We start from the raw sequence: 26,487 nt of genomic DNA, 5'->3' as shown, positions 1-26,487 counted from the left end.
GGTCCTTGCCCCAGACAGATCTCAAGTGCTCCATAAAGACAATGAATTACAGACAAACAAGCAGGCTGACTCCAAGTCTCCCTGATACCTTGCAGACCAGAGAACTAATTTTCTTGATTATCCAAAAATGTCTGAAATGGCATTCACATAAATTAGGTAGATTTGATTACTAATATAATTACATGCGGGAAACATTTTCCTTGTGAGTTTTAGGCTTGTGTTTTTATTTCCTGCTCAAACAAGTACAGAATAAGATTACAGCTCCTTGAGTCAGAGAAAATCTTCATCTTAAGTGGAAACATACTTCTAAAAGGAGGAAGGGTAGATACAAGTGTTTATAATTTGGGGGCAAGAATCTGTATTTTTCTTTAATTTTATTGCAGTTTAGAGAAAATGTCAAGCACAGAAAGAAGGCAGATTGCCTTACAATACTGTGAACAAATGTTCTGAACTTGCATCAGTGTGTGGGAAAGAGGCCTTGAGGCAGCCCCGTAGCGCTGAGTTCTCAGATGCTCCACTGTACATGGCACCCTCTAGCACTTGGTTGCGCATACGCATCTGTGATTCCAGTAGGACCGGGTGCTGGATACCTAAGTAGGACAAACATGTGTTTCCTCCTAAGAATGGAATCAACTGCAAGAAGCTGAATCCTACTACAAAAAATCCCTCCTGGATTCAAGAGCTTCTCTTCTGCCTTATGGGTCCTAATGGGAACGTCCATCTGAATAACTGTGCGTGAGAGCTAGGGATACATTAAAAACAGATGTATGGCCATTTCTCCAGAGTAAAAAAGCCTCCCTTCCATTTCCGTTGGGGCCCATGAGAGACAGCTGTCTTCCCTGGGACTGTGGCCCACCTGCCTCTGAATCGATGGAAGTCAGCTTCTATGTATCACACTCAGGTCTGCCCACCTGCTCTGGATGCTCCCTGAATGCTCTCTGCTCCCTGTGACCACTCGGTTGAGTGTATGGCATCACTCATGGCCAATGGGGGCGTTAAGGCTTCAGGGACAGCCCGTGCATTGCATCCTTTGCAGAGGCATTGTGCACATTTAGGGTTAGGTTCTGATACAAAAATCATCTCCCATGTGCTTTTTAAGTACCACGCATTGAGCTATCTTCGTGAACACAAGTCATCTCATTTTATCCCACAGAGGAGAAACTGAGGCTAAGAAGCCATAGGACTAATTAGATCCTGGTAGTGTCTGAGGTGCCAAGTGCTCCCCACAAAATTGCTGGCTTTCTTCTTTTAGATGAAGCTTAAATCTCTGAATTTGAGACCTGACCTGCATATTCCTGGGAACCTGACCTCAACTGAGGAGCTTCCTTGACATAACTGCAGTTCAGGACAAAAGCTGATGATCTGAGACAGCATACACCATGTAATTTTGGAGAGAAGAAGCTATCTAGGCTAGGCCTGCCTGGGCTGATGGAGGATGACTTATTGTAGTTCTCCACATATAACTGTCCCTGCATTTTGTGCCCTGACCTGGCTCGAGGGGCAGCAGGTGGTTCTGGGGACTTTCAGGGGCAGTTATTGAAGCACGATGCTGGCATCCAATAGATGGGGGTCCTTCTCGTCTTGGGCACCAGTCCAACTACCATGAGTAACTTTGGTACCTTTCTAAAGTTCAAGTTTGCTCATGCATAAAACTGGGTAACAAGATAGGGAATAACACAAAGTAGACTGCTGTTAAGTTTGTGAAGAACAAATGCAATGGTCTTACCTGGCACAGAGTTTGATATGTCCTATGTGCCTAGGGATCTCAACAAGCATCAGTCTGTATTCCTGCAGTTCCTCATAACTAATGCTTCTTAGGTTGCAATCACAACCATTTACTCCTCCATTTCAAAATTCAGTTCAGTTTGAGAAAACCTAAGTTATTTTAACCATGTCTATGATGGTCTCACTTGCTCCAGGAGGTCACCATTTTTCTGCACTAAGGGGAAAATTATCTACTGAAAAGATTTCTTGTAGCATGTGTGGAGCTCTGGGTCACACTTGCCACTAAATCTGCAATGATCTATGAAAACATTGCATTAAGCAGACCGAAAGCAGGTCTTTGCTTTTGTCACTCAGTGGGGAATCTTTTTCTCTTTAGTAAGTTTACATTCTCATACAGGAGGAGACAGAGGTGGAGCTCTCAATGTTAGGACCAACAAAGACACTAATTTGAGACACTGAAGCAAGTCATTTGATCACTCTGCTTCTCAGGTTTTCAATAGAAAATTATCCTTTCTATCCTTTTTTCTGTTTTGCTTTTTAAAGTTATATATATATATTTAAGGATACCTGAGAAGAAAACACATGCAAACATGTTACGAGTTTTGGACTAAAAGTAAAAAGTGTTTTCCAAGTTCAGTTTTCCATTGACTTCAGGAATAAAGGCAAATGCACATTCATTAATACTTCTGTATTACAGGCTTCTGAGAAAGGTACCCTGTGGTTAACATTTTTGATTGTTTTTTACAATACGGGAGATTGAACCATGGACCTTACCCCTGAGTACATCCTCAATCCTTTTCAAACTTATTAAATTTTGAAATTGAGTCCTGTTAAATTGGTAAGGTGCACTGGCTGGATTCAAATTTGCACTCTTCCTGCCTCAGCCTCTTAGAGTACTGGGATTACAGGCACACCACCATGCCCAAAGACCATACCTATTTTCAAGTGCATTTCAAAAATGCACATGTAATTTCTAATTCGGAGGTCAAAATATTCATGAATAAAGTCTGTGCCTCACCTCCTCCACATGTCACAGTGCAGGGAAAGAAGTCAGTTTGTCTCCACTGGTGACTGATGGGTTGGTAAAAGAAGAACTGGACCACGCTGTCTTTGGCCACTGTGTACCTGGTCTGGACAGAGAGAACCATGACACACATCTGCATAAGGTGGGAGCAGGTGCCATCCACATTCCACACCCCACCTTCTGGAACACAGTCAATATTCTCCCTATATGCAACCCCCACCTGTCACAACACCTCACTGCAACACAGCAGCATGCCAAGGGTTTCAAGACATGATAGCATTTTACTTAGACTTGACAAAAATAAGGGATTAGTGGACCTTCAGCAAATGCCCCTGGGGTCATTTTTTCAGGTAATTCCATGCCTGCGAATGCATTTATAAAAATGAATGTGGATGTTTTTGTTCATTTATTCAACATTTTTTTCTTCCTGAAACATTTGATTTTAATTTCCAAGGGAACGGAGATTGAGACCTAATCAGGCTTTGCTCACCACAGTGCACATACTTGGAATTCTTAGATTTTTCAGTAATAACATCTTTAATCACCTCTTCCTGAAAATCCTTTGAGATGCACACATGTGCAAACCCACTCTAGAGCACAGAAATACACAGAGACCACACATGGACAGTCCAAAAGGTTGGGTGCTGCTTAGAGCAAATCAAAACTGCAGACAGTGGCAGGTTCTTTCCACACTTTTCTCTTTTCTCCCTATTGATTAAAGATATGCATGAATTATCAAAAACTTCCAGGATATGGCACAAAGTGGAGAGAAAAAAACAAAAGTCAAGCTCTCAGAGCACAGATCCAAAACTGCCAACACACATGTGGAGCTCAAGACTGAATATGTGAAAATCCCCACGGAAGCAGTTCTGATTGTTTTCTTCACCGACAAATAGTAAGAACATGCACTAATGGACACATTGCTTAGATCAATTTAGCTGCTCCTCAGTGTATACTTCCAAACTTCATGTTGTACACCAAAAATATATATGATTTTCATCTGTCAATTTAAAAAATGTCTTAAAAGACCACTGACTATTGGTTCTGCCTATCCAAGAACAGGAGATATCCTTCCTTCTTCTGATATGCTCTTCAATCTCTTTTTTCAGAATACTGTAGTTTTTGCTTTGAGGTCTTTCATTTCCTTGGTTAGGTTGAACCCTAAGTATTTTATTTTACTTGATGCTATTATGAAAGGTATTGTTTCCCTAACCATAATTCAACTCTCCTGATTTTGTTATTGATATAAGGGAACATTATTGATTTTTTGAGTGTTGACTTTGTATCCCGCTATGCTACTGAATTTTGTTATGAATTCTAGGAGTCTTTTGGTGGAATTTTTGGGGTCTTCTGTGTAGAAGATCATTTATCTGCAAATAAGGAAAATTTAACTTCTTCCTTTCATATAAATATTCCTTTTATTTACTTCTCTTGCCTGATTGCTCTATCTAAAGTTTAAAAATATATTGAACAAGGGTAGTGACAGAAGGTATCTTTGGCTTGTTCCTTATTTTAGAGGGAAAGTGTTCAGATTCTCTCCATTTAATATGACATTGGCTGGTGGTTTGTCATAGATGGCTTTTATCAGCTGGAGATAAGGACCTTCTATTCATATTTTCTTTGGGATTTTATCACTAATAAATGTTGAATTTTGTTGAATGATTTTTCTGCACCTACTGAGATGATCATGTGATTTTTGTACTTGTTTCTGTTTATGTTGTTCATATTACGCTTACCGATTTGCATATGTTTAACCATTCCTGCATCCCTGAGATGAAGCCTACTTGATGATGTGTTGTATTCTGTTTGCCAATATCTCATTGAGAAATTTTTTATCCACATTCATGGAAGAGATCAACCTGTAGTTCTCTTTTGAGTTAGGGTTCTTTTCTGGTTTTAGAATCAAGGCAATATTTGCTTCCAGAAATTTTTTTAGGACTAGTACTTCCTTTGCAGTGTCATTAAAGAGTTTGAAGAGTATTGGGGGATTAGATTCTCTCTAAAGTTCTTGTAGAATTTGGCAGTGAATTCATCAGCCTTTCCTTAGTTGCCCTAGTTTTTTAATTACTTCTTTGGTTTCACTGACTGACAACGAATTATTCAAGATTTTTATATCTTCTTGGTTTAGCTTTCATAGTTCATGTATGTCAAGGAATTTATCCATTTCTTCTGAATTTTTCATTTTATTTGAGAACAGATTCTCAAAGTAGTCTCCTGTGATCTGGATTTCAGCAGAATCCATTATGATTTCACTTTTCTCTCCTTGTTTTGATAAGACTGGCTAAGGTTTGATCATTTAGTTTAATCTTACAAAGAAACAACATTTTGATTCATCGATTATTTGTATTTTTTCTTTAGTCTCAATTTCATTTATTTTTGCTTTGATCTTTACAATCTCCTTTATCATGCTAGCTTTGAGTTCTGTTGTTCTTGTTTTTTCTAGGATCTTAAGATGCATAAAAAGGATATTTATTTGACTTTGCTGTTTTTCTGATGTGGGCATTCACAGCTATAAACATCCTTCTTAGAACTGCTTTCACTGTGTCCCATAGGTTGTAGTCTGTGGTATTGTCATTATCATTTGATTGTAGGAACTGATTTCTTCTGAGATCCACTGATTATTCAAGAGGGTATTATTTAATTTCCATGTGTTTGCAGAATTTTTGTGATTTCTTTTGCTGTTGATTTTTAGTTTCATTACACAATGAACTGATAATATGCATGTGATAATTTGGATTATTTTGTATTTACTTAAGTGTGCTTTATTGGATAGTTCGTGGTCTGTTTTGGAAACAGTCCCATGTGCTTATAAGACTGTCACAGACATTTAATGCCATTCCAACATCATTCTTCACAGAAATGGAGAAAAAACATCCTAAAATTTATATTAAAACATAAAAGACCAAAGATAGCATATGCAATCCTGAGTAAAAAGAGCAAAGTGAGGGCCATCACCATTCCAGACCTGAAGTTATATTACAAAGCTATTGTAATAAAACAGCATCATACTGACACAAAAATATACATAAGGATCAATGGAACAGAATATATGATGCAGAAACAACCTCAGGCACTTTCACCTTTGACAAAAGGGCCAAAAAAAAAAACAAACCACATACTGGAGGAAAGATAGCCTTTTAAATAAATGGTGTTGAGAAAATTGGCTACTCATATCCTGAAGATTGAATCTAGATCCATATCTCCCACAGTATAGTAAACAAAAATCAAAATGGATCATACATCTAAAGACTAAAATAGAAGCAATCTACTGGAAAACAGTATAGGTAAAATTCTTAGACAAGGACAGAATCTCAGTTGCACAAGAAATAATATCAATAATCAAGAAATAGGATTATATCAAGCTAAAATACTTCTGCATAGCAGAAGAAACCAGAGCGATGAGACAACTCATAGGATGGGGGAAAAGTTCTTGCCAACTACTCATAAGACAAAGTATTAATACCTAAAACATATTTTAAAAATTCAAAAAAAAAATAAGACCCCTGAAATTTAGAGACTCAACTCAAAAATGAGCATGTGAAATGAACAAACACTTCTCAGATGAAAAAGTGCAGTCAGCAAATACATAAAAACATTCAACATCACTGGGCATTTAAAATGCAAATTAAAACAACACTGAAATTTTATTTCACTCTAGAAGGAATAGCTATATTCAAGAAATCAAATTTTCACAAACTTGGGAAAGACTATGGGGAAACAAGAGCCCTTCTTCATTGTTGGTGGGAATGCAAACTAGTACAACCAATACAGAACTCAGTATGGAGACTCCTGAAAAAAACTAAAACTAGAAATTCCATTTGACCCAGTTATTCCACTTTTAGGTATCTTCCCGAAAGAGTTAAAGACATCATACCACAGTGATCTATGTACCCATAAGCAGGCCAATTCATGTAATCTAAATCCTTGAAACAGCCTAAATGTCCACCAATAGATGAACGGATAAAGAAAATGTGGTATGTACACACAGTCTAGTACTGCTCTGCCATGAAAGGATAAATTTTGTAGGAAAATTGATGGACTTTGAGACCATAGTGTTAAGTAAATCAGACACAAAACTTAAATACTGCAAGTTTCTCTTATATGAAAATCCCAATGCATAAATAAAATAAAGAATTAGACAGTAGGAAATAGTGAAATGGTTCTTTGCCATATGAGAAGGGAGCTGAAAGTTTGAGCAAGAGAGGAGGGAGAGGAGAGGGTCAAGAGGAAGAGATTAATAAAATAGATGGGGATTGTGAAGTGCTGTGCATGTGCACCAAGTTCCCATGAAGAATGCGATCATCATGTACCATGGGCATGTATTTATAAAAATAAAGATCAGGATATTTGAAAAATCTGAGAAATGTCATTGGATATAAATACCAAAAAACAAAGTAAAAATGACTGTGATATTAAGAATCTCTTTTGACATGAGAAAATATCCTGTGAAAATGTATGTATGTGTGTATAAAATATTTCATTTTAGAGTAAAATTTTAAAAACTATCAATGAATCTGCCACACTATTTCTGACAAAATATGGAGATAACAGAATAATGAGGTGACAGCATTTGATTATGGAATTAGTGAGAATTTCCTAGACATTCAGAAAAGTATGAATCTTCTAAGAATACTCAAAGAGTATTGAGTAGACATTTAGAAAATATAACAAGAATTTTTTAAAACCTAGATGTTAACAAGAAAGCAAAATGATTACCTGAAAAGGGGTGAAAACCAGATTTACATTAGAGTTTCCATAAGCGACTCTGGATACCAAAAAGCAAAAACACATCTTCAAAGTTAGGAGGTAGAAGAATTTTGGACCCAGAATTCTATAATCAAATTATTAACCAGTAATCAGTGACTATTAATCTGTCATCAATCTGTCATCAAATGATCAATCATTAATCAGTGAACTGAAGACATGTTCACACATCCAGTAACTGTGGAATCTTATCACTCAGGCACTCCCTGGAAAAGACATGGAAAAACTACTACAGAATGTACTGGAGAAGAACTGATATAATTACAGAAGTAAGTTGTGAGATATAAGAGGCGATAATGTGAAATCAATCAGTAATCTTATGAGTGAATTTAAACAAAAGTTGATTGAAAACAAATAGCTTTATATAATTATAAAATCATCTTATATTTCCAGGTACATACCCAGATGTGGTAACGCATGCCTGTAATACCTGCACTCTGGAAGGCTGAGACAAGAAGATTACAAATTCAAACCCAGCCCAGGCAACTTAGTAATTTAGCGAGACTCCCTCAAAATTTAAAAATTGGTAAAAACTTTGAGGAAATAGCTTAGCAAGAAAAGCCCTGGGTTGAATTCCCAGTACCATACAAAAAGAAAGACAGAAAGAAAGTAAAAGAAAGAAAGAAAGTGCTTTCTAGATACAAGGACAAGATATCTATGGGTGTTGCAGAGTAGAGCCACCATGAAGGGGTGGGGACAGCACAGGGTTTACAGAGACAGGGAACACAGGTGAGGTGTTTTGCATGTGGTTATGGCATAATGGTTCATGTCTGATTAATCTCTTCCTAGAAAATAGTAAAAAGGAGTCTGGAAAGATGGCAGAACAGTAAGCAGCAGAGTAAATAGCCTCTCTGAGAGAAACAGTCCAGATCCTGAAATATAGCATTCTGGAGAAGACAAGAAGGAAAGAAGTGGTTCCCCTCCACCCAGGAAGAAACTACAGTGAGAGCTGAGGGCCACAGAGAGATTGGGAGAAAAAAGAAAAGAAAAGAAAAACTTAAACAGAAGAAGGTGGTAGCTGGCAGCGCTTTCACCAGAGCCGGAAACACTGTGCCAGAAGCACTGTTGGAACTGGGAGACGCACTGGCACAGTGAAGCTGGTGGCTAGCAAGCCCAAAGGCCCTGGTGGGGAAATGCAGTCGTGGAGGGGAGCAGCAAGATCAGAGAACTGCACTGGCTAGCAGTGAGTATAGGGGACTCAGTTCCCCCACGGGAGTGGGAGATTGGCTGGGCACCCTTTTGGAGTTGGGCAGGATAAGCCTGGAGACAGAACTACAACCAGCTTCGTTCAGTCACTCCTAGCTCGGTGCAGACTGGTAGAAATTGCTTGGACTGTGTTCTGCACCTCTGTGTGGTCCAATAGCCACTGCTGAGGTTTCCCTAAAGCTATCCCTAACCAACCTCACCCACCCTGTGGTTAAACAGCTCAGAAGAAAGGAGCCAGCCTGCCTTGCCCCTGCTTACACTCCAGTAGCCACCAGTAGACTGGGGGAAGCAGCAAATACCCAAAATACCTAGCCAACACAGTTCAGAGTAATTATAACCAATACAGGACATGCTGGGGACCCCGCTACCCATTTGTCCAGAAGAAATCAGGAACATGACAAGAGGAAGAAGCAAAAGGCAGTCTGTGGCCTCCAACCCAAGCAGTACTGGTCTAGGAGATGTAAACACAAAAGAAATTGGGAGTTGCACACCTGCAGCTTTTCAAGCAACAGCAACTGAAATAAAGAAACAACTCCATGAAGCTATAAAAGAACTTAGAACAGAAATATTATCACAGGTAAAAGAAGATATGAGAAAAATAATAAAAGAATTGCTAAGGGATGGGGGTTTAGCTCAGGGGCATAAGCGCCTGCCTTGCAAGCAGGCGGTCGTGAGTTCGATCCCCGGTACTGATAAAAAATGAAAAAGACAAAAAAAAAAAAGAAAAAAAAAGAATTGCTAAGCACCTCTAAAGAAGACACAGAAGAAAGAATAGAGGAGCATAGAAAAAGGAGGGAAACCTTCAATGAAGAATATTAAAAAAAATTTAGAGCATAAGAAACAGATTCAAAGAGATTACCAGGAAATTAAAAACTCCATTGAAAGCTGGCAAAACTGCTTGAAAGAAACTAAAGATAGACTAGCAAAACTTGAAGACAGATTTGCAGCTTATGATCACGAAAGCCATTGTTAAAAATAACAATGAACCAGAAAGTAACAATACAAAGGCTAGAAGATGACAAGAGTATCTATAACTTAAGAATAAAAAAAATGAGTGAAGAAGCAGGGATAAACACAAATGAAATACAAAGGCTATTTACAGAAATAATTAAAGAGAACTTTCCAAGAATAGAAAAAGGAAATGATACTCAGATAAGTGAAGCATACAGAACTCCAGCCAGCTATAACCAAAATAGATCTATACTCAGATATACAATAATCAAAATCCCATAAATGCAACACAAGAACAGAGCATTAAAAGCTGTCAGAGAAAAGAAACAGATCACCTATAAAGGAAAATCCATCAGAATCACAGCAGACTTCTCAACACAAACCATCAGATCAAGAAGAGCTTGGAGTGAAGTATTCCAAGTCCTGAAAGAAAATAACCTCCAACCCAGATTGATGTACCCTGAAAAACTATCTCTCAAAATTAATGGAGAAACAAATTCTTCCATGACAAAGGGGAACTGGGGAAGTTCATGGCCACCGATTCAACTGTACAAAAAATACTGAAGAAATTCTAGAGAGAGAGAGAGAGAAAAAGACCATGGTTTCAGGAACAGTGGCAGAGGGGGTTCACTGAACAGGACAGACAATAGAATGAAGAGGGAAAAGTAGACAACCTATGACAGAAAAATAACATGATAGAGCAGGTTTGCTATAATCACTAATATGGATGGCCACAATTCACCAATAAAAAGAAACAGGCAGAGTGGATCAGGAGATAGGGTCTATCAATATGCTCTATATAAGAAATAAAATTAACCTGAAAGTGCATTTATAGGCTGAAAGTCAAAGATGAGAAAACAAAGCTCTGTGTGACAAGAAACCAGATAAAAGTGGGGACAGCTTGCCCATCAGCTGCGGATTGGTTAGAAAGCCATAACACTTTTATACAATGGAAAACTACTCCACTATAAAGAAAGAAAACCTTGAGGTTCTTGTAGGTAAATGGATACAACTTGAGATCATGCTCAGGGGTAAAAAGGTTCAGAATTACTTAGGTGAATAGCAGGTTGCCTCCCTAATCTAAAAACTAAAGGAGTTAATGGGTGCAAATTTGCAATGCCCCCTGTGAAAGTGAAAGGGGAGGAATTATCTAAAAATGGAAGGCAGTGGACACTGTTAATCTTTTATTATGATTTGAAACTCATATTATTTTCATCATTCTGTTTAGTTTGGTTTTATTCTGTTCCAGTTTGTCTACTTGTATTAGATTTGATGGCATGGACAGCTATTTCAAAGATAGCAGGATAAATTATGGTAACCATTTTTGATTTCCTATTAATTTGATTTGAAGCCCTCTATTGCTTTCACTGTCTTGTTTTGACTTATTTTATTCTATTCTGTTTTGCTTGATAGTATCAAGTCTGAGAGTATAGGCAACTACTTTGAAGCCAATAAGATTCACTATGATATCCATTCTGGTTTGACTGTTATCTTCTTTTGAAGCCTTGTAATGTCTCCAATGTTTCATTTTATTGGTTTTGTTCTGTACTGTTTTGTTCAATTTTATTATACCTGATGATATGGGCAATTCTTTTGAAGATAGCAAGAGGCATTATGGCAACCATTATTGGTCACCTTGTATTTTGTTTTTACGTCATATACTATGTCCATCCCTTTGTTTTGACTGACTCTATTTGTTTTGTCACATTTGGTTTTATTCTCTTCAAAAGAAAATAAGTAAAATTATAGCATAAAATAATTTTAAAACCATTTTAAGGCATCAGAGAACTGCACATTAGGGACAATTTGCAAGGCCCCAGACACAGAGTGAATCCAGAATCCTGAGCATGGTGTTTGGCCTCATTTTCAATATGCAGCATTTTCTAGCCTGCACTTGGTGACAAGTGGCAGAGGAGGTCTGCAGAACTGTCATCAGACTCTGGGAGCTGGGGAGCCAACACTGGTGCTCCAGGTCTGCCATGGTGAAAGGGATCAGCACACACCCAGACATGCAGCCAGGACCTCAGGAGGCTCTACCTAAAAACAAAAGCAAGCTGGAAATAGACCTGTTTCCAAAAGGAATACAGTCCACATTCAAATTATTTCAATTCCTTGTTGGATTTAGGTGACTAGCTCCTGGCCTAGCTGTCTTCTATGAGCTAAAACAACCCAGTCACAAATTATATCTATAATTTTCATCTACAACAGGCAGAAGACTTTCAAATGGACTAAGAATACAAAAATTTTAACAATGCAAAAAGATAGGAGAAAACATTTAATGAACATAATTAAAAGATACCCAGATATTAGTTAATACTAATACCCAGATATAGTATTAACTGATTGATAGAAACTTAAAACTTAGATGCACCACTACTAACTTCTGCTGTATGCGCCTGGCTCCCTGTCTAGGTTCCAATGACAATTTGTCCTATATTCACAGTCAAAAACATCATGGGCAGCACAAATGTTTATTTTGGGCTCTGTTTTGATAGAACCTAGACTGAGACAGTATGATTCAAATGTTCAAGAAATTAAATGATAATGTATAATTTCACTAAAAACAGAAATTAAAGTATAAAAGTTCAAATAAACATTTTAATGGATAGATTTAATAGTATATTAGGTCATTTTCTTACAGTCAGACAGTAAAAATTACAGGTTTTCAGGCTATCCTGGCTGTGTTGCAGCCTGTCAATTCTTCTAGGATAATGCAAAAGTAGCCACTGAAAAAATGTAATTAAACGAGGGTGTCTTTGTTCTAATAAAAGTTAGTTTGAAAAAAACAGGTGGATGACTTGCTGGCCATAATCTGATACACCTTGGATTAGACTTACCTGAGCAAAGAATCAGCAAAAGGACAGATAAAGGGAAGCAAAAAGATAGATAGTGGGTAAAGGGAAATAATGGCAAGTCCTAGAAACAGAGGGAAGAAAAGAGTTTGGGATAGAAGCTTATACAAAGAGAGAATAGGTAAGAGCCTTCCAAACCTGAGGGTGGATACTGAGCCATAGATATACAAGGGACATGGACCTTAAACTGAAGAGAGCCACTAATTGTGCCATACTCAAATTGCTAAATCCCCAAAGAAAGAGAAAACACTCACATGCGGACAAAGAAAAAAAGACATGTTACCTTCTAAGGAATAAAGATTTGACTTCTCAACAGAAAAAGAAAAGCCAGAAGACAGTGGAGAGATATCTTCAAAATGCTGAAAGAAAACAGTTCCATAATGATAAAAAGATCAATTCATTAGAAATATGTAATGATTATAAATGTGAATGCATCTAAAATTCTAGCCTCAGAATATAAAATACTCAAATTGCAAGTATTAAATGAAAGACAAATGTACGATTATAGTGGTGTTTTTATTGCATCTGTCATAATAACTAATAAAATAAGCAAACAAAAAATCAGTAAAACTATAATTTTGAATAACACACTTAATAACCACGACCTAAGTGACATACGTAGAACACTGCATCTAAAAGTGGGCTACACATAGTATTCCTCCCAAATTTTTTATATTCTGAGCTAAAGCAAAGTTTTAAAAACTCTTAAGAGATTAAAATGAAATAATATATTTTACAATAGGATAAAGTTATACAAATAAATGATAAAAAAAAATTATGGGCAAAGCCCTATATGTTTGGATGTTACCATCAAAATAACTCATAAGTTAAATGATATATCACAAAGAAAATTACAAGGTAATTGAATGGTAGATAAAAATATTTCATATGAAAATTGAAGCATTCTCTACTTTGAGAAAAAATATATAGACTGAAACACATAGGTAATAAGAAATAAAGATGAAAATCAGTGATCTAAATATTTATGTCAAGAGGTAAGAAAAGAATAGCTTAATGTATCCAGAGGAAGGAGGACAGAAATAACACGGACAGGATCAGACAGTGATGATATAGATAGAAAGTTGCATGAAATAGGGTTATAAACTCAAAAGTAGATTTTGTGAAGTCTAATGAAATTTAGAACTCTCCAACAATACTGATTAAGGAAAAAAGAGAGTAGGCACAAATAATTGATATCAGGAAACAGGAAAATAACTCACTAATTATGGATCCTACAGATGATGGACAGATAGCAGGAGGTGCTATGAAAACCTCTACTTCAGTAACGTTTTAAAAATTAGTTGAAATAAGCAAATGCATTGAAGCAAAACTGACATGAAATAATACGAAAAGGCCTATCTTTAAAAGATGTTGAATGCATAATTCTAAACATTTCAAAGTAAACATTTCCAAACATTTGAAGAATACAATTCTTATACAAACTATTATAGAAAGTAAAAAAAAGAAACATTTTTCTAGTTGTTTTATAAAAGCAGTATGGTGTTTTGCCTGTTTCCTCCTTGCTGTTTGCAGCTGCCATGAACTGCGGCCCAGCCATGCCACCCTGCCTTGGAGCCAACTTATATCTATATGGACAGAAACATCCCAAAACTGTGAAAAATAAAAGAAACAGCTTTCAATCTGAGAAACACAGCTGCCAGCTGAGGTGAGTCCTGCGCACCATCCTGAGTCCCAGGAGAGCGTAAGATCATTGCTCCCAGTGGTCAAGGACCCGCCCAGCTTCCAGCCACACTAGACTAGCCTTGGGAGGTTTTTGCGGCCTGACTAGATTACACCCAGTGACCTTCTTCAATCATGGGAGTTGAGGGCACGTGAAGTGAGTTCCAGGGCATTGGTCCTTGCCCAGGGAGAGCTTTGGACCATCATCCATCGTGGTTAGGTGCCTGCCCAGCCTCCTGGAACACTGGAGGTGGCACAGGAAGGCCTGAGGGCCTGACTGGACAACACTCAGCCACCTCCATTCAGTACCAGGAGCCCAGAGCATAGGAGACATTTCCAACATGCCCAGGGTAAGCCTTGGAACAACATTTGGAACATGGAAATATAGGAAAATGACAAAACAAACACCAAAATGCAATCTCAAACCTCCAGCCCATCCCAAGAAAGCCTAGGAGCCATGTACATAGAAGAAAATATATGCCATATGCCTGAAATACCTGAAATAATAGCAACTGAAATAAAGAAGCAACTCCAGGAAGCTTTAAAGGAATTCAAACTAGAAATAATCTCCCAGGTAAAAAAAGAAATGATAAAAGTAATGAAAGAGATGCCGAAAACATCTAAAGAAGACACAGTTAAAAAATTAGAGGAACAAAACAAAAAGAATCCCTGGATGAACAATACAACAGACAGAATACATGAAGCAGATTCCAAGACATATACAGGAAATCAAAACTTTCACTGAAAGTTGTCAAAACCACCTCAACAAAAGAGAAGATAGAATTTCAGACCTTGAAGATAAGATTGCAGCTAGAGAACAGGAAAGGAAAGATCTTTTAAAATTAACAAGGAATCAGGAAATAACAATTCAACAGCTGCAAGATGATGCAAAGAAAAACAACATAAGATAGGGATAAATGAAAAAGAAGGGGACATACAAATGATATCAAGAGGCTATTTACAGAAGAAATAGCTGAAAATTTCCCAAACATTAGAATGGAAACTGACATTAGGATTAGTGAAGCATACAGAACTCCATATAGCCATGACCAAAATAAAACCACACCCAGACATATATGAAACTAAACTCTAAATGGATCAAAGATCTGAATATTAAAACAGACACACTAAATCTGTTGGAAGACAAATTAGGTAAACATCTTGAAGACATAGGGGTAGGTAGAGAATCCATGAACAGGAATCAAACTGCAAGGGAAATACTTCCCAGAATCAATAACTGGGATCACCTCTTATTAAAAAGTTTCTGCATGACAAAAGAAATCTCCAGCATAGTGAAAAGAAAACCCACAAACTGGGAAAAAATCTTAGTGAATTGTCCCTTAGACAAAGGACTTCTGTCTAAAACATATAAAGAATTAAAAAAAATCAGACCCCTGAAATTCAAAGACTCAAACCAAAAATGGGCATCTGAGATGAATACACAGTTCTCAGATGCAGAAATACAAATGGCAAATAAATACATGAAAAAATGTTCATCATCATTGATCATTAGAGAAATGAAAATTAAAACCACACTGAGATTCCATTTCACTCCACAAAGAATGGCCAGGATCAAGAAAACTACCAACAACAAATGCTGGAGAGGCTGTGGGAAAAAAGGAATGCTCCTGCACTGTTGTGGGAGTGTAGACTGGTACAACCACTGTGGAGGTCAGTCTGGAGACTCCTGGAAAAGCTAAGATTGGAAGTCCCATTTGACCCAGCTATTCCACTTCTAGGCATACTCCCAGAAGAACTGAAAACATCATTCTACAGTGATGGATGTGCATGCATGTTTATAGCAGCACAAGTATAACAGTCAGATCTTGGAAACAGCCTAAGTGTCCATCAACTGAGGAATGGATTTATACAATGGAGAACTACTCTGCTATAAAGAATGATCACACTGAGATATTTATAAATAAATGGATGCAACTCGAGACCATACTCATAAGTGAAATAAATCAAACTCACATGTATAAATATCATATAGTTTCTCTAGTGTAAGAAATGGTAAGTACATAAGAGTTTATGGTAATCATGATTCCCCATTACATTGCTTTGAAGCCTTATGTTTCCATTCATTAGTTGGAATGGTTTTATCCTGGTTTGTTTGATTTTATTATCTGCGATAGTATGAACAGCTATTTTGAGGAAAACAAGACATTAGCCAGTGCTGATTTAATATCATCTTACTCGGAAGTCCTACCATGCTTTTGTTCTTCTGTTTCCATTGGTTCTATCATATTATATCTTATTGGATTTTATTCTGTGTGATAGTATAAGCAAATTTTCTATGGAAAATGAGATAATATAGTAGCCATTGTTCATTCTCTGTTATTTGATTCTAAATGTCGTGTAATACTTTCATTCTCTTAAATGGTTTCATACTATTTTGTTATGTTTGATACTACTGTATATGAAGTTATGCTCACCTATTTCGAAGAAAGAGACATTATGGTAGTTACTGTTAATTATGGGTTGTCTTGTGGTAAAATGCTGTGTTGCTTACATTGTTCTGATCTGATCTGCTTTGTTATGTCCTCTTTTGTCTTAATCTCTTTAAAATAAAAAATATGAAATTAATATCAAAGCCTGAAAAGATACAAATAAATTCTAATAGAAAAGGATACTGATTGAGTTGCGGTTATAACAGGAAGAATGGCTGGATCTACATTACAAAAATCTAAACTATTTATCATAAGAATGATATTGAAAGATTTGATCACCTCAAAAATATAGGGAAGCATTTGACAAAATCCTACACTTATTTATTACAATGAAGCAAATTTCATTAAATGGTTAAATAGATACAAAAAAATTCTATAGCAAGCAAATATAATATAAATTTCAAAGCACTTTGTGGTCTAAGAGACACAACTAGGACAATTTCTGCCACCACTTCCTCCCAATACCACATCAAATCTCCTAAACAGTGAAACCCAGCACCAAGGAAAGCATGCAGGCTGGAACTTAGGGTGCTGAGAAACAAAGCAACCTGCTCACCTCCCTGGTAAGCAGCTGTGAACCTACTGGCGTGCGGGCTAAGAATCAAACATCCAGAATCCCTGCTCCTCCCTCCCCATTAGCAAATGGGAGCCAGAGGTCTGAGCATGTCTTGGGAGGTTGACCCTATGCAATATAGCAAATGGGGGGGGGGGTTCCTTCTACCATCTCTTTGAAGGCAAATATTGTTATCACTGTTTTGCTTTGTTCTGATTAATTGCATTGCTCTCTTCAATATTCTATTTTGATAAATTCTATAATGTTCTGTATTTGGTTTGATTTTGCTATACCTGATTGAAAGAACAACTATTATGAAGATAGCAAGATATACTATGGTACCTATTACTGTTATCCCATAACCTGCTGTGACATTCTGTACCAATTTCACTGCATTGTCTCATTTGTCTTTGTCTTGTCTTGTTCTATTGCATTTTATTACCTTCAAAATTTAAAAAAAAAATTTAAAAAAGAAGGAAAACATGGGATGAAGGAATGGAAAAAAATATCATTATTTGCAGATTTTACAACTGTGTGCATACATAATTCAAAAAGTACAATTAATGAAAATAATAAGAATGTAATGCTGAATTCAATAAGATGTTCACATTCTAACAGCAAATATGTAGATACTATAATGTAGGATATTATTTACAATAGCATCAAATAAGTCATATCTGGGAAAATTTAATAAAAGATAATAAAACATATGCATAGGGAATTACAAAACTCATTGAGATAAATTTTTAAATAACCAAATGGCATGCATGCCTGTAATCCTGTAATCCCAGCACTAAGGAGGTTAAGGCAAGAGGATTATATACATTCAAGGCTAGCTTAGACTACATAATGAGTTTAAGGCCAGGCTGAACTACATGGAAAGACTTATCTCAAAAAAACCCAAAACTTTAAAATAACTAAGCAAGTATATGTATACACATCATACTTATGGGTTGGCAGAATTAATGAAGGAAAGGTGTCAATTTTCTGCAAACTGACCTGAAGATTTAATGTAATCCCAATCAAAATTAAGTGAAATATTTTAAGAACTGACAAGCTGATTTCAGTTTATTGATTTAGAATGCAGAGCCAACAGTAGCAATGATAATCTTTAGCTGAATAATTTGCACTGCAGGATACTAAGACTTATTTTATTGCTATAGCACATAAATCACAATGATATTGGCATAAATAAATGATAAATAGATCCATGAAACAAGTACACTCCATGAATATACCCACATGTTATTATGGTTAAATTGAAGACAAAAATGAAAGAGCTGGCCTTTGTCTAATAGTTCCATGTCAATGGGATAATCATGTAAGAAAAACTATGATTCTGCTTGACAAATATAATGTCAAAGGTGGAACACTACCAGAAGCAAACAGATTCTAGAATCTAGACGAGGAAAAGATTTTTAACCAGGATACGAATAGCACTGAACATAATGTTGAAGATTAATCAACTACAGAAAGGAAATAACACCAATGCTTCTCAAACATTACCATGAAACAGAAAGGGTAGGAATGCTTCAAAACCCATTCTATGCAGCCACAATAACCAAAATCAGATAAAGAGGCAAAAACCAAACAAACCTATATCCTTGATGATGATATGTGTGAAAATCCTCAATGAAATTCTTGCAAACAGAATTCAACAACTCATTAAAAAAGATACAAAACCATGATTCAATTTGGTTTTTAATTCCAGGGATGCAAGGATGGTTCAATGTATGTAAATCAATATATGTAATTTATCACATATAGAATCAAAGATAAAAATCACATGATGTCTCAATGGATGTGGAAAGTCTAACAAAACTCATGATAAAAATCCTGAAGAACATAGGTATAGAAAGTCTCATGGAATAAGCAACATCATATTAAATGGTAAATGTGAAATAGAGTCAAAGTTCCTTTCTTGTTTTTGATGTTCAGGGAAACCTCTATCAACACCCCAAAGCAGGTATCTCCAAAGACAAAGGAGATGATTAACATGTTAACATTCACAAAACTAAATTTCCCCGTTTTATTAGGAAAAGGATTAATTCAAATGCAATTGCCTGACTTGGTCACTTGGTCACAAAATGATTTATAAAATTCATGAAGTAGAGTGTAATATAAAATGGTGCGTGTATGTGTGTAAAACTTACTTGTGAATTCTAATAACTATTAAAGCAGTATTTCAACTCCTTTAACCAAGAAATCTTCCTGAGCAAATCACATTACAGAATTACACGGGATATTCCACAAGTTTCTACCTTTGTGATTAGTGGTAAGCCATTAAGATGGGATAGAAGTAGCTAAATTTTCATGGGAAGTAGCTAAATTTTCTTTAGCACTGTCACAGGTTACACTTTGTCCCGGGGTGGGGGGGAGTTGACATCCTAGCCCATGGTGCCTCAGCCTCAGATCTGACTTGGAAACAGGGTCTTAACAGGAGCAATTGAGTTAAAATGAGGTCACTGGGGATGGGCTATCGTTCACATGGTTGTGCCCTTATGAAAAGGGGGAGTGTGCACACTGGAGTGGACATGAACAGAGTATAGACAGTGAGGAGATGGAGAGAGAAAGCCTGAGCTATACAGCGTGAAGAGACGGCACAACACATCTCCCTTACAGAGACCAGAAGACACCAATCTTGCGAACATTTTGATTCTGGACATTTTGACTCCAGAGCTGTGATTTAGGCATTCTGCTTTTGGGTCACCCACTACAGTAGCCTCAGTAAAGTAACATAGGGACTGACCCCGAAGCTGTCTCTCTGTACTTTGAAGTACCTGAGAATGTGTGAACATAGCCACTAGCTGCAGCACACTGCAAGGTGGTAATATATCCACCGAGAGAAAGGACAATAGGGCTTTTCATATTCTCTGTCCTGGGCTAAGTTACCTGCACTCCTGACTGTCCAGAAATGCAGCGTTTTGTGGTAGAAACATAGCCAGGCCTGAGGGAGCCGGAGACACAGCTTGTACCACAGCAAGCCAGTGGAAAAGTGATCAAAAAACAATTTCCTCCAGAAACAGAATATCTGGAGGGAGGAAAAATGAGTTTTCTGAGAAAACAGCTGGCAGAAAAAGATTTCCCAGATCACAAAGAAGACAGCCCCCCTCTCTATCACCACTGAGAACAGATCAATGTTTTGAAAGAAAGGAAAGCTGCTAGGCATGGATTCAAATTAACTCCAAAAGATATGTCTTCATCAAAGCCACTTAATTTTATTGCATACTTAGGGGAATATACTTAAAATTGGTATTCACAAGCATCTACTCACACACACAATGTTTAGTGAATTCTCCCTGAATGAAGCATCTAGCTAATCACAGAATGTCAGTGACTTAGTCAGGACTCTCTACTGCTCCCTGACGGCCACACACATATCCAAGGAGCAAAATCTAGGAATAAAGACCTGAGGCGCTAATGTGAAATATCCCAGCACAACTGTGTCGTGACAAGAGTCATCCATGGGAAACAGGTTATCCAGCAAAACAAGAGCACATGGTGAGAAATCCTTTGGAAAGAGGAAACGGTACAATTTTCAAGAATGGGCCAACCATGAACATACAGTTTCTTGAAGAATAAAAAAAGAAAAAATAATTTTATTGGTGTAGTACACTTTGCTAAATTTCTGAATCTGAGCAACAATAATTAGAAAGTAAGCTAACATAGCACAGATACTTGTACACTTCATAAGTAAGACTGCAGTATTTCCAAGTCCACTTACTAAAAGCCACGAAATAAGGCCTACTATGTGAGCTATATGGGGGAGTGCAACTTGATACAGACAGCCCAGGGCACTCACATCTGCTAAATCAGCACCACGTGAGCAAAATTCATCCTCAGTGCCTCATCCTGCCTCAACAGAAGCCACTTCTAAGCCAGATGCTCTTGGGTAATGGAAAGAGGTGCACAGGGTAGTCATTGGCAACCACACTCCCTGCCCCACTCCCACTGGGAGCCATCACTCAATAGGCCAGGAGGGGAGGAACGGAAGCAAGGAGCTCCTATCTGAGCAACAATGCAGGCTGGGCACGTTGTTCTGAATCACAGAGAGAGAGAGAGAGAGAGAGAGAGAGAGAGAGAGAGAGAGATATGAAATGAAACACACACACACACACACACACACACACACACACACACACCATGGAAAAGGATATTTCCTAGAAACCTACAATATTTGGACAAGTTCCCAAGTCAGGGAAAATCACCACAGTCATCCTACTTCAACATAAATATCTCCAATTTGGCAAATTCTCTTCCACTGAATGCACCACATCCTTGAAAGATCGTGACTATTTATAGATGAATCAGTTGTGGAACACCCTGATTGATAAATACATTTTTAAAACAACTTTTCCAGGAGAGAGAGCTTAACTTTCCAGAAACTGAGGTCTAGAACTGTTCAATCTGAAAGCCAGAGCTCAGAGATGGAAGAACAGAGGACAGGGTATCAGCTCAGACGGCAGAAGGCACACTGTCACAATGGACTCTGAGAAGAGGTCACTGTGTAATGTGGGTAAGAAAGTGTCAAATATTTTAATTGCATAAGTGATAAAAGCATTCTTTTAAAAGTTACTCTTCAGAATTAGGTATCATAAATGAAATTAAGACTACTCCCCCAGAACATTTTCCCCCTCTCTAATAGCTAATATTACCTTCGTTTTGGGGATGCATCCTCCCAAATACTAAAAAAAAAAAAAAAACTATGTACATACATATATATTTGTATACAGGTTACACACAATCACAGACACATACAATCTCTGTGTATGTATACTTTCCTACCTAGTAGCAATAAAAAATGTATCTTTAAGATCTAGCCATGTGGACACTGTAATCAGTATCTTGAGTACTAATCTTTGTGGGTTTTTTCCAAGATACCATTATCCTAGCGTCTTCTCCTCAGTAAGAAACCTCCATATTGGCTTAAGAAGAACACAAATTCCCTCAGTAGTCATTGAAAGACAAAAATGTTTCTCTGTATGTTTACTATTAGAGAATCAAGCAGCAAAGCCCAGAGGAAGTAAGACAAGCCCAGAATTAATGCCATGACAATGGACCAGAGAGACAACTACTAATTATAGTTCCTTTCTGAAGCTTTCACAGTGTGATGGTACAAGACCATGGAATCAATGATTCAAGGATCTGACACAGATGTTACAAGTCTCGATGTCTTGTAGGCTATGCTTACAACATAACTGAGCACCGGAAGCAGGATGTACCTGTATCTTTCATGCTAGTGATGCCAGCAGGGGTTGACAGACCATGGTGAACTAGAGAATGTGCCCAGAATAGAGGACCACGGCCCTCTGGCTGTAGCCCACATCAGTTATTGTAAAAGGCAAGTTCACTGTCAGATCTCCATTTTAATAAAGAAGCAGAAAAACACCCTGAGATTTCATTACAACTGTCTTGATTTTTCAATGTTGACTATTTTAAATGCCAAAGTAACAAAAATTAAACCTTTGACTAGTCACCCTGCAGGCAGAATTTGGTTCTTAGGAATTTGGATCGCTTAGCAACTCTCATTTACCTCCACATGTATTTCCTGGCTGACACAGCAATGTCTCAGTGAAACATTCTTTGACAAATTACTACAGAGAACAGATAGTTTTTTGTTTTAAGTGTTTTGGTTTTTGCTTTCCCATACTTGAAGATATCAGTGGCAATTAGGGCGATGTTTCTCTTTCCATTTACAGTTTTGGAATGAGTATTCTGAAAAGGAAGAGGGCAAACCACCCACTGAATTATTATTTTCTTTTCTTAGACATTAAATTTATCAGAAGAGTTTTAAATTGAGTCATTTGAGAAATAGACTGCTGGTTATATTTCCTGCCCTCTCAGTTTATCAGAGGGGGGTTACAGGTTCCACATGGAGCTAGGGAAGTTGTCTAGAAGTTCCTTCTAATGATGCTCACAATACAACCCAACCTGGGGAGCAAATCGCGGCTCTTGGAATCAGGCACCGCAGGACTGTGTGTCCAAAGGGCTGAGGACGGAAGCCAAGACCTCAGAAAGCAGTGTGCCCAGAGCCTCTGCCCTCTGCTCTGATTTGCAAGGGTACTATGTTTAACCATTGCTCATTTTCACCAGACTGCAGACATTTAAAATTGCACATGGCAGCTAGAGATTACTAATGCAAACATCAGTCTTTCCCCTATAAAAGTGAAATCTCTTTCTTAACGAGCAGGGTTAAGGAGCAGACACTTGAACAGATGAACAATTTTTAGATAAGAACTGGCATGATGAAAATATCAATGAAACGTGCCATATTAAAACAGTCGCTGATGGCCTCTTGCTCAACAAACCACTTTTAGAATCAAGGCACTCCAGGCTCCTAGAGGAAATTTCTGCAGATGATCACCCTACCTTGAAGATGAAGTCAGCCATCAGCGGTCCTGCAATCTTAAAGGTCTGCCTCTCTGAGCCCTTCTGAAATTCAACTGTTGTATTTTCCACAACAAAGACTCCCGGGTTGTTAAAACTGTGTTCTCCTTTGCTTCCTTGAAGTGTTTTTGATTCAATAACTAAAATGTAAAAGTAAAATTTAAATAAGAAAACTAGCCTTTTTAAAAGTGTCCCCATCAAAATGACATTTTACTCAGTATCAGAACATGCTATCAATACAATATCAAAATATCCACTCAATTTACATTGATTTATGTTGGTGGAATAAATATGTAACCACTTTAAGTTGCCTATAAAAAAGATACTAATGAGGGTGGGAGGCACAATAAGTCTACTCAGTATTTTTTGAGCCATTTCTAGTGTGAGAAAAAAAAACGTTTTTTTATATATATATATATTTTTTTTTCTATGATGGAGCTAAAACACACACAATAAACAAAGCCAATTTCACTTGCTTATTATCTGTTTAGATATTACACTTACTCCTTTATTTAGAAAAAAGCAAAATGAATTTGAAATTTCTTTTTAAAAAAAAAAAAAACACCTTTTTGTTTTAAAATAAGAATAGATTCAAGGCAATTGCACAAATAACATGGAGATGCTCTGGGTAACCTCTCCCAGTCTTCCTTGATGGCTACATCTGAGGAAAGGAGAGTACAGCAGTGAAACCAGGAGATCCATGCCACAGTACGTGATACAGTTTGATGTCATTTTTCACACAATGCCACAGAGCCAATACAGAACCACCCCACTGCCATGAAGACCTCCTTTGTTTATGCCACTATTACCATAATTTGCTTTCAAAGTGCTTTTAAGATCTCCTTCAGAAAAGTGTTTCTCCACAGTTTGAACAACGTGACAACTATTATATTTAAATTCTTTCTTTATTTTCCCTTTTCTTGATTGTTTTATTTTGGTAAATCACCATACATAGTAGAACTGGCCTCAGGCTGAAAGAAGCAATAACAGCTTTCTCAGGGGGGTACTGGGCACCTGTGTTTTTGGGTCCAACTTTCTGTAACTGGCTGCCGTGAGTGTCACTGTCTCCGATGTAAAGTAAGGAGTGGGCATGGATGATTCCTGTGTCCGGCTCTGCTCTGAAACCTATACTCTATTCCGTGGTGCTGCGGCAGACGTGAGCAAAGAACACAACACAATCAGAACTCCATTCACTTCAAACTTAACCATGCAGAGCAGACAAATGCAAGATGGGCCGGCACAGGGAGTTCTGACCCATGGACTGCTGGGCTCTGGCTCTTTTCATTTGCTGGGTTTCCTCTCTGCCAAGATGCAGGTGTGGGAATCCAACTGAGCTGGACAGGCTGTATCCCAGGCACCAGGAGACAACCTTGATTATCCCTGACAGGCAGGCTGGGAACTTTGCTGAGAACATTTAAGGGCTGGCTAGGAGCTCCTCGATCTGGAGGAGTCATTAGTGGTCAAAGAATAATGCTGGCTACTCTCAGGCACACAAAACCCCAACCACTTTGGCCCTGCTCTCCACGACCGCAGATTTTTGGAAAGTGCAAGATTAAATTCATTTCCTAGTTCCAATGAAGATATAAAACCGAGTGTTATAAAGTGTGTTGTCAGTAAAAAGCAAGATTGGGAACTAGAGATAGCAAGCAAGCCCCACACTGGAGGAATTAGGTCTATAAAGTAAGAAGAAAAACAATGAGCACACGGGCAATATCAAAACAGAATGAAACTGGACATAAACCATCCTCATGGAAGCTTGTGAAATACCGAGATTCTAGACTGAGATGTAGCCCGAGATGACTTGATTAAGTTCAAGTGGTGTGTGACGGATTCCGCAGCCATGGGGCCAGGGAGTGTAATTGCTTTTACCATGGCTCTTAGTTTCTGAAGCACAGATTTCCAAGTTTCACTGCGATGCAGGGCTGGGGAGAGGGTACAGGAATCTGGGTAGCTGACCTGGGAGGAAGGAAGACCTGTGGCTGTGACTTCCACCTTCTAACCAAAGGCCAGCATTTCTGTTTGGTTCTGGTGCCCTGTTTTAAATGCCAAGTCATTCCGCTATTTCAACAGTGTGTAATATTTTGAAGAAGTATAAATGGCCAATAAGAACATGAAAAAAAAATGTTCAGCATCTTTGGCCATCAGAGAAATGCAAATTGAAACAACTCTGAGATTCTATCACACCACAGTCAGAATGACTTGCACCAAGAACACAAAAAATAACAAATGATAGAGAAGATGTGAGGGGAAAGGAAACCTCGATAGTGTGGGAATATAAACCACTAAAACAATTGCGGAATTCTCTATGGAGGTTTCTTAAAAAAACTAAAAGAATTTAGCCTTGTTTGACCAAGCAATAGTTCATTTAGGTATAATCCTTAAAATCATACTATAGCGACTCCATGCATATCCAGGTTAATTCACAATAGCCAAGCTCTTCAAATAGCCAGAAGCAAGTCAGACACAGAGCATTAAATATTGCAGTTTCTCTTATCTGAGAAGCTCAAAATACAAAGAGTGAAATAAAGGACAGATGGTAGAATACACACGGGTAAACTTTTTGAAGATGGGGAAGAGAACTAGAGAGCAGAGGGAGAGTAAGGAATTGACCAGGACCAGAATGTGATGTCACTATATACCAATTTCTCTAAATGGATGTAACTATTACCACAAACATTAATAAAAATAAATAAGATGTTTTCTTCCTTTGTAGAAAACATGATTTTCAGTGACAAGGATATAAAAACACAAAGAGCAAAGACAGTTCTCAAATTACCCATCCCACACTTCTTTACCATGGAACTATATGTTTGTTGTAAAATATCATTTCCCCCATTATTTCAAAAGGCTCCCAGATCTCTCGAGAATAACACGGCTGCCCATCTGGGAGATGGG

General features: G+C 37.6%; 1 protein-coding gene across 6 annotated transcripts in view; it reads right to left on the bottom strand.

Moving 5' to 3' along the window:
• Positions 1-26,487, bottom strand: part of Adamtsl3 (ADAMTS like 3) — a 321,817-nt gene that overhangs the window by 128,731 nt on the left and 166,599 nt on the right. For all 6 annotated transcript variants that reach the window (XM_013158894.2, XM_013158893.2, XM_013158895.2 and 3 more), the window contains exons 9-10: positions 23,575-23,732; positions 2,744-2,855 (exon numbers count right to left, since the gene is read on the bottom strand). In XM_013158894.2, coding sequence (XP_013014348.1) covers positions 2,744-2,855; positions 23,575-23,732 — 270 coding nt within the window. The remainder of the gene's footprint in view (positions 1-2,743; positions 2,856-23,574; positions 23,733-26,487) is intronic.

The sequence above is a fragment of the Cavia porcellus genome, unplaced genomic scaffold (assembly GCF_034190915.1).
Source record: "Cavia porcellus strain 051 isolate PalLab524CR breed Dunkin Hartley unplaced genomic scaffold, mCavPor4.1 scaffold_6, whole genome shotgun sequence".
NCBI lineage: Eukaryota > Metazoa > Chordata > Mammalia > Rodentia > Caviidae > Cavia > Cavia porcellus.
Note: the sequence above shows the minus strand (reverse complement) of the source record. Positions and strands in the feature narration are given on the sequence as shown.